Source organism: Ammodytes marinus (assembly GCF_949987685.1).
Source record: "Ammodytes marinus genome assembly, chromosome: 6".
In the NCBI taxonomy this organism is placed as follows: Eukaryota; Metazoa; Chordata; class Actinopteri; order Uranoscopiformes; family Ammodytidae; genus Ammodytes; species Ammodytes marinus.
In genome coordinates this window covers 13,226,997-13,236,943 of record NC_137235.1, presented here as the reverse complement: position 1 = coordinate 13,236,943, position 9,947 = coordinate 13,226,997, and the positions used below count along the sequence as shown (strand labels likewise).

At 42.6% G+C, this 9,947-nt stretch overlaps 1 protein-coding gene across 1 annotated transcript; it reads left to right on the top strand.

Moving 5' to 3' along the window:
• Window positions 1-1,013: 1,013 nt before the first annotated feature.
• Window positions 1,014-2,585, top strand: LOC307252302 (E3 SUMO-protein ligase ZBED1-like; the record flags this gene model as incomplete). The annotated part of the gene is made up of 1 exon (XM_080029939.1): window positions 1,014-2,585. One exon carries the CDS (start codon window positions 1,014-1,016, stop codon window positions 2,583-2,585), a length of 1,572 nt encoding a protein of 523 aa, XP_079886065.1.
• Window positions 2,586-9,947: the final 7,362 nt, after the last annotated feature.

The window sequence follows — 9,947 nt, the reverse complement described above, 5'->3', positions numbered from 1 at the left end:
GCGCACTTACTTGTAGACATTGAACGAGCTTGTTCAAAATGCCCAAAAAATCTACCGTTTGGGAACATTTCCAATTGTCCAATGATCGACAGCATGCTCAGTGCCAAATTTGCGACCGAAAATTGGCATTTCATGGAGGAACGACAACTTTGAAGAATCACCTCAAACATGTAAGTAGCCTATTATGCAGATGTGGCCTAACTAGCTTATTTGTTGACACAGCCTTGAAAAAAACTTTTAATAGCTTGATAACTAAAACTATATGAGCCCGCGCTACTGTACAGGGCAGCACACGTGTGTAGGTTAATAAATTATAAAATAACTTTTGACCCGTAAGTAGTAAAAACATGCCGTTGTCGGCTGCGCGAAGCCAACGGCCGTGTGGTTCCGTTGCCGCCATTGACGCGATTGTAGTCCTTACAGAAGCTTTTTTATCCAGCTTGGAACTTGTGCTTATTTTCGGGGTCTTTATGCAATAAATAAACCCACCCTTAGATCCAAGAATGATAGTCTCTATGTCCTTAATTAATACATGTTTGATAGTTGATTCAGTTAGCTTTGATGCTAAATGTGATAAAATGACCCTTTGGGAGAGTCCATCATTGTGAGAGGGTAAATGTGTATACTTAAGAGAAAATAAAATTGGAAAATACAAATTTAGTAAAATGCTTATTAGGCCTATTATAACAATGACATCACATCACTGCTGCACATATACTATAGCCCAGATAGTCTAGAATTTTTTTATACTGCTTTATTAGATATTAACTCCAGGCAAACCAACTATGCTCAAAAATGGGTTAGGGCTCATTAATACATATTTAATAATCCTATACTGTATACTTTAATTAGAATTTTCTAACAAATTATTATCATCATAGGTCCATCCTCAGACATTGTCGCAACCATCGACATCGACCACAAAAGCTACCCAGAGGACCCTTGAGTTTGAGAAGCCAATCTCCGACAAAAGAAAGAGAGATATAACAGACAAAGTGGTAGAATTTGTAGCCATGGACATGAGGCCCATCAACATAATCGAAGGCGAGGGTTTCAAAAGATTAGTTAAGTTGTTGGAGCCTGGATACACCATCCCCAAACGTTCAACAATCTCAGAAGCCCTCACACTTAAGCACAACAAACTGAGGGGCCAAGTGTTAGCACAGATTGCTAGTACTACAGCAGTCAGTTTCACAACAGACATTTGGACTTCGATCGGTATGGAGGCATACATGGCAGTCACTGCGCATTTCATTAATGCAGACTGGGAGCTCCAGGCGTATGTGCTGGAAACAAAAGAGATGGAGGAAAGCCACACAGGAGAAAATATTGCACACCGGCTTGGAGAGGTGGTTGACTCCTTTGAAATACCCAATTTTAAAAGAGTAGCCATTGTTCATGACAACGCGAGCAACATGACGCTGTGTACAGAAACTCTGCGCAAACAGCCGGAGAAGTGGGGAAAAGTCCAGGGAGTGCGTTGTTCTGGACACACACTGCAGCTGTGCGTGAACACAGCTGTAAAGCAGGATCAGATACGACGGACAGTGAGCGCTGGCAGGAATCTGGTCAGTCACTTTAGAAAAAGTGCAAAAGCAACCGCAGCCCTGAATGAAAAGCAAAAGCAACAAAATGTAATTGAGCACAAGCTCATTCAGGATGTTTCAACACGATGGAATTCCACACATTCCATGCTGGAAAGGCTGGTAGAGCAGAGATGGCCAGTGACAGCAGTGCTGTCTGACCCCATCGTCACAAAGAAAGGTGACCGAACCCTGGACCTGACATCAGACCAGTGGAATCTGGCCCAGGATACTGCCGAAGTGTTGGGGCCATTAATCACTCTAACTGAACTGCTGTCACGTGAGGAAAATGTGTCCCTTTCATCTGTCGTGCCGATGCTCACCAATATTAAAAAGCGTCACCTGACACCACTGGATGCTGACAGCCCTGCAATCAGAGCACTCAAAAGCACACTTGTCAATGAGATCGACACAAGGTGGAAACTGGCCAAGTTGGAGCCCAACAGTGTTTACCTCATCTCAGCAGCACTTGATCCACGATTCAAGAGCCTCAAGTTCCTGGATGACGAGAAAAAGGATCTAGTGTACATTGAGGTTGTTCAATTGGCTGGACATCTGCACCAAAGAACAGCCGGCCTGGAGGTTGCAGACGAAGGGCAGGCCCTTGCAGAGGACAACTCAGAAGAAGAAACGGCAGCCGCATCACCACAGAAGAAAATGAAGACTGGGAAGGAAAGGGAGATAGCCATGCTGCTGTCTGATGATGACGAGGAGAAGGAGGATATCGATGACAGCGACAGTGCAAAGCAGGAAATGGAGCAATATTTGAGCGACAAAAGCAAGTTCAGCTCCGGCCCACTTGCATGGTGGAAAAATAATACAGACCGCTACCCTAAACTTGCATTGGCAGCCAAACACTGCCTTTGCATACCAGCTACCTCAACGCCGTCGGAAAGAATCTTTTCCAAGGCAGGGTACATTGTAAATAAAACCAGAAATGCACTTCTGCCAGAAAATGTTGACAAACTTGTGTTCCTGGCCCACAACCTGAAGCGTGTGTGAAGTAAAAACTTTGAGATAAATAGCTGATTAAGAGAAAGTTGTTGCCTGACATCAGGCCTGTGTTTTTTGTTTAATTTCTGAAGCCACCAACATTACAGGGTTATTTTTTAGACTGTAGGGCTGTTTTTATTTATAGCTTATTTTTGGACAGAAACTGATGGGTAGGCCTATAGACTTTTTTTTTTTGATATTGTCTGATTGTTTTTTTTTATGGTGACAATGTCAATTTGTTTTAACATGAGCATTCATTTCCAACTACTGTAATTTAATTTAATTTAATTTAATTTTTAATGTCTGTCAGACATTATATTGATCTATTTATTTTTTTGTTTAGGATATACTTTTATTTGAAGCCATAGCCTGCCTATTCGTTTTCCTATACTTAATAATGTTATGTTTGTTCTTACTTGTTTGTTCAATAAATTAAAAAATGTTGAGAAAATGTAATGACTGGTGTGATTGTTGTTGTAACTGGGCGACTTGATTGTCCAGTAGGTCTCGCATTATACAATGGTGCCATCTACTGGATCCATTTGGAACGGCAGAACCACCTTTGAACTTTGACCTAGTTGGCTGCTGACCTTTTCAAAGCCGGTGATACACGGTGATACCATGGGGGTGATACACCAGCTGTATGCTACGTGACGTTACCAGAGCGAGGGAGGCAAACTGTAAGCGACACCAAGCAGAGAAGCGAGAGAGGTGGAGGAAGAATAGATAACTTGTTTCCCTTAACTTTATAACACAACATTAGCGGGATCTCGGGAGGAAAAGTAATGCTTAGCTAAATGCTAACCTTAGCTTAGCTGTATGTTTACGTACAGCACCGCACCCATAAACTGTGACTGGCTTGCTGCAGAGCGTGAACGTCTTGGCAATACCCGGTCAATATAATGCCTGGATATAATATGGACACATAAGACAATCAATAATTCGGTACTTGTTATGGATTTATTGTACAAATTCCCTGAAAACAAAGATGCACATTCCAGGATGAATTGAAAAGCTCCCGTTACGTAAGGGCTGAGATCGCAGAGAGGACAGCTGATTTGGACAGCTGTTCGCGTCCACGGGGAAAAAGTAAGGAACTCCAACTTACTTAGGCCTATTAATTAACGTTCAAAAGCTATTAAATCTTCAACAAAATAATATGCAGATATTGACAAAATCGGTTCCAGGGAGTATATAGGGATTATTAACGTTTTTTTTTTATTAATGTTGTTTTTGATGGTGTGTTTTTCTGGACCGAATATCCGGATATTCGCTCGGAAAAACCAACGAATATTCGGAGCCTGAAAAATGGTATTCGGGCCAGCCCTACAGGCTACTATCTCTATTTCTATCTCTCACATACATACACACACACACACACACACACACACACACACACACACACACAGAACACACACACACACACACACAAAGAGAGAGAAACATTTTACTGCAACAACATCTTTCTTTTCTGAATATTTGGCATTAAGAATATCTTGTCCATATAAAATAATTGTACAGTCTACATAATAGGCTAGGCTATATTACCAAACTTATAGATACACTATTCAAATGATCTGTCTTACCTCTCTCATTATGAATGGCAAGTTCCAACGGTGAACGCGATCGGGATCTTGAGTCACCTGATGGTGGGTCTGAAATATTGTAATCTACGTCGCCACCAGCCACTCCACGTTGACTTGCTTGGGCCCTACCACGTCCCTCAGATCTGTGTCCCCGACTTCTCCTGCCTCGTTCCAGTGTTCGACCTATAAACAATTGTAACATTATTATTACTGTAGGCCAAATCCTATAGACTACATATAGCTACACACACAGGCTACTCTCTCTCACACACACACACAGGCTACTATCTCTGTCTCTCTCTCACACGCATAAACACACACACAATCACAAACCAACCAAATACATGGGCTTATCTCTTTATGTCTTCCTATCTCTGGCCGTGTCTGAACTGCCATACTAGCGTCCTACATCCTACATACTCACCATCTATATACTGCATACTCTCTACTCAAAGATCGATTGTGTATGCGAGCTGCGTCTACTCAAGCGATGAAGAATTTCTTCTTCTTCTTATAAGATTCAGGCAGTTTAGACACTGTTAAGCTTATAACCGCCCTCTACAGGTTAGATATTGAAGTAGATTTTTACAGTCCTGTGTTCATCATCTGTGTTTTAGACCTCTTGTTTTATAATAATGATGTTTTGAGGCGGAGGATCCCTCCGACGCTCTCTGTCCGGCTCATCAGCACTCAGCTGTCTGTGAGTTGAGCTGGACGAGCCGCGGTGTGTGGGACAGCGATCTGTTCTGATCTCTCTCCACTATCAGACTCAAAACACTCATTTCACTTAGTGACTCTAATGTTGTTAGGTATTTATCTTCATCTCTTATCTATTGTAAGAGTGTATGAATGACTGCACGTACAGTTGTCAGATCGCGGAACCCCAAACAATGTTGTTGCCTAGCAACTTGCTCGAAAATATTTCATTTTCCTGGGCGGGTAGAATTGACCCAGTGCATTGTGGGGCGGTTGAGTAGGAAAAGTATACGATCGATTCATACCCAAAATCTTCCCGGAAGTTAGTACTCATCCGGGAATTTCTCACATACCCAAACTCGCATACCCAACCGTCACATACTCAAATTGAAGTCAAAATGAGTATGAGTAGGACGTTAGTATGGCAGTTCAGACACGGCCTCTCTCTCTCTCACACACACACACACACACACACACACACACACACACACACACACACACACACACACACACACACACACACACACACACACACACACTTAGGCTATATAGGCTACACAAACCCACACAGAACACACACCATATAGGCTTCTTACACACACACACACACACACACACACACACACACACACACACAGAAACATTTTACTGCAACAACATCTTTCTTTTCTGAATATTTGGCAGTAAGAATATCTTGTCCATATAAAATAATTGTACAGTCTACATAATAGGCTAGGCTATATTACCAAACTTATAGATACACTATTCAAATGATCTGTCTTACCTCTCTCATTATGAATGGCAAGTTCCAATGGTGAACGCGATCGGGATCTTGAGTCACCTGATGATGGGTCTGAAATATTGTAATCTACGTCGCCGTCACTGGACACAGCTGGGGACACAGCCGACACAGCTGGCGTCGTTTGTTGACAGGTTGACGTCTGTCGGGGATTCCTTCCCCTCCTCCTGGCACTAATACAGGCGGGGCTAAATGTAACGTTAGCTTGATCTGACTCGCTAAACTGTAACTCTTCGTCTTCGTCCTCATCATCATCCTGATCAGACTCTGAATGCTCCAAACAGGAATGATTTGAGTCCGAGTCCATTACCAGTTCTGCTAATTGTTTAGCCGTATATTTTAGGCCGGGCACCGGCATATTTCTTGTATCTATTGACAAATGTTGTTGACAGTACATTTTTGTGATATAAATGTACACGAAAACGTCAGTTGGTGATTTTCCCGCCACACTTTCCATTCATACACTCTCTTCTTCTTTGTGTTTTACGGCGGTTGGAATGGCATCTCGGCGTATTGCAACATTGCCGCTCCACCCTGTCACCCTGTACATTAAACAGTGGCTCCACCTTTCTTGTTCGGGTGACCTATTTAATGTCTGATGGTCCGTAACAGCGCCCCCACAAGTCTAACGGTAAAAAAGGGGATTGACGGAAAATCTCGTCATTGGCGGGGAAGCGTTCTATGAGGAATGACGGAAATTCTCGTCAATGGCGGGGAAAGAGTTAAAAACATGGACATATAAAGAAATGGACACCGGATTGAAACACGGCGCTCATTAATTCCTATGAAAACTGCTCATTGGCTCAGGGAAGCCACAAGGAAGTATTAATGCGGAAATACCATGCGGCCCGGAAGCATGACGTAGCGGCATTATGGACCTACCAAGAAAGAGGGCGGCAAGCGTAGCCATGACGTAGCGGACTGGTAGCGGATGTAGAATCATTCTCGTTCTGTAGCATCTAGCATTGTAAGCTAAAAGTTTAAGCAAGCACAGTTGTATTGCTTACCGACCATGGTCATATAAGTCACTAACCCCCCCGATGATTCGCTATATGTGATCTTTAAATTACACTCCGTTTTTGTAAAGTAATACAGTGGTGAACAAGTTCTAAACGGAGATTCCTCCAGCCATCTAAACCAAACTAGTGGGCTAGCGCTGTTTTGATAGCGTGTGTTACATCTTTATAGGTCCTACAAATCCCTCTGCGACTCTAAGTGTTAAGTCACCAACATGCCTAAAAACTATCAACGTCCTTCATGTTAAGTAAAGGGAAAACCTCACACAAGAAGTTAATGGAGCCGTGCACTGAGCATGGACCTATAAAGAAAGAACTGAGCCCTCTCGGAGACCGGGCCGAAAACCGAAACATTTGTTTCACTACGACTCTGTTCAGCTACCCACCCCTCCTCCTCCCTAGAAAACCAACTGAAAGCTGTTAAAAGTTGTTGGGCTAATAAAACGTTTGAGGTGGCATTTTGAAATGAAAAAACTTCAGTTTTAATAGTATATGGTCTAAAGATAAGTATGAGCCTATGATTGATATTCTGAAAATTTTTGCAGAGACACAATCTTGTTCGCCGCTTGTATTGTGTGGACGGGGAGATCTGCCTACGGACCGCAAGAAAATAAGCTCCACCCCACAGCCCCATTCATAGCATGCAGTACCAATGGATTGGCCACATGTCCTTGCTGGCTGCTCGGAGAAGGCACAGTCCCGGGGGGCTGCTTAAAGAGGACCTATGATGCTTTTTGACTTTTATGACCTTTAAACGTTGTTATGATGATTCATAGTCATGCTTAACCATACTAAATTATCAAATAATGACTTACGTGCATTTCGACATATTCCCTGCTGACCGTCTGGGGTGTCTGTGCAGAGCACTAAACACTATTCTACCCAGTCGAGAAATCACGTCTTCAAAGCGGTCTACCCTTTCATAATTTGTGACGTCGCATAAAAATTTGTGACGTAACCACGCGGATGTTTCCATGTATGGTAATGCTGTCACTTCCCTGTTCGCGTCTGCCTCGCGTCTGCCCTTATAGGTCCATGCTCGCGCTTCCCGCCACTGAAAGTGTTCCGGAAGGAAGGTAACCAATCACAACGGAGTGGGGTTTGCAGGAGGGGGGGGAGGGTAGCGGAGATGGCCGATGCACAGGCGGAGGGAGCGGAGATTGCCGAAGCACACACACTCAAGTGTTGACAGGACGTGCTGGATCGCCAAAATAAGAGAAAGAGCTTCCCGAAAATCTACATAGTTTTTTTGTGATGTGATTCGTGTCAGGTTGCTCTATAGCAGTGTAAAACAAGAAATTAAGACCAGAAAAGTAGTATAATAGGTCCTCTTTAAAAAGCATGTTGCTGCTCTGAAATGCAACCAACTGGAGGTGCGGGCATAATTTAAGTGGTAGAGGAGAAAAAGACACATCAACTGTCCAATGATGGTCCCCATGAAAGAAAAACAAGTATGCAAAGATTTGAATGATTAGAATGTATTGGCCCTTTTTAGATAGCACTACTCAAAAGGGTTTTAAAAACTAAAAATAACACATTTTGCGTTTGACTGTATGACAGCATGCGCTTGGCACGAGTGGTCAGCCCGGCCGTCAGCTGCACAAGCCGACCCGGCAACGATCAGCTGTGAGAGCGCCCACTGTCCTGCTCCACCAGCAGATCGGAAAAACAAGCCGAAACGTGCCGGTTAATAAATCGCTCGCTTAAGCGATCAATGACACATTAAAAGAGGAACTAACATCTCAAAAGTGCGTCAAATAAATAAAATGTTAAGCTGAATGTTGTGCCGTGTATTTTTTATCATAAAGAGCACCGTAGGCTACTACTTGTAGACTATGGCCTACATATTTAATACTGAGGCTAACATTTTGAATGAATGCAGCCCCCGTGCCTCAGTGTCCCCCAAGCTGCTCCAAGTCGGAGATAACTGTCCCATGCAGTGCTACTAAGTGGCCGGTGGCCGGCCACTATTGAATCATTGCTCCTAATCAGTTGCACACTATAAGCTGCACATTTTTAAGTGATTAATATCTTTATTTCGGTCTGAGCAAACACTGCATTTGTATTATCTTCTAATAATTGTCCAACAAAGTCATCGGCTACCCGGCACAGCCTGCACTGCGAGTCCATGCTGTTTACAAATTGTGTACACGAGCTGAGAGCTGGCGTGGGATTTGAGTGTATCCTACGCTCACGTCCATATTGATAAATGCCGAGGTTTGCGTGGAAATGTGCGTACACCCACTTTTCTGGTCTACGCACGGTTGATAAATGAGGGCCACTGTGTGTTCCTGATACTCCACGTACAATCAAACGCAGCAGGCATGCCCAGGCGAGTGCTCTCACTGCATAGTGCCAACTGCTGTAGTGATACAGACTCTCTCTGTCTGCACTTTTCAAAACTTCTGGGTCACAATGTTGCAGGGCTGCCAAGTTTCACCAAAAGTTTGGAGTGAGATTTTTTGGCTGAGGGACCCAAAACCGTGTCCTCTTTCCCACCCAATTATTTTTGCTAGTGTCCTGCAAGTTTACATATTGTTCATAATAAATCAGAAATAAAAGACAATTGGAAAATGTGATAAAACATCAAAAATCTTATTTAAATAAACAAATTCATGAATTGCAAAGTCGTAGGACAGGTTTTAATTAAACATTGGGTGTGGACATATTGTAAGTGGGGGTCTGGGGTCCCCCCCCAGAAAATGTTGAGCATTAAACACTTAATTTCCTGCATTCTGGTGAATTTCTATGAAGCAATGTGTGCCTTTTCTGCATTAATTTTTATGTAAAGTAAAAGAGAACATTCACGGTTTCGCTGACACAAATTTAATTGAATAGCCTACAATGCATGAGTAGTGCTTTCAAATATCTCCTGTAGCCCATTGTTAAAACATTTGGTTAAACTGTAATAAAGGTAATTATTCTATATGTATTCAACATTGTATGGGTTATCCAATTTCAATTCACCATTATTATATTAAATCTATGACACTTGATGTCTTCTCAGAACATATTTTTCCCACAGTAACCTCTAAGCTTAGTTACTCAATACATTCATTCAATTAATGTTGACAACATATTAGAACAAAAATGTGTTGGTGTGTCAACCAGCCCAATAACATAATGCAAAACAAGCTTGAATATATCAAGTGAAGTGACTGATTTGAATTAAGGTGTTCTTACCTCTTTGTTCATTTAATACCGGCGTCCTTGTTGTCATTAATTTTCCATATAATTTGAACAAAGGGCGGGACTGGGAGGCGGCGGGCTTTTA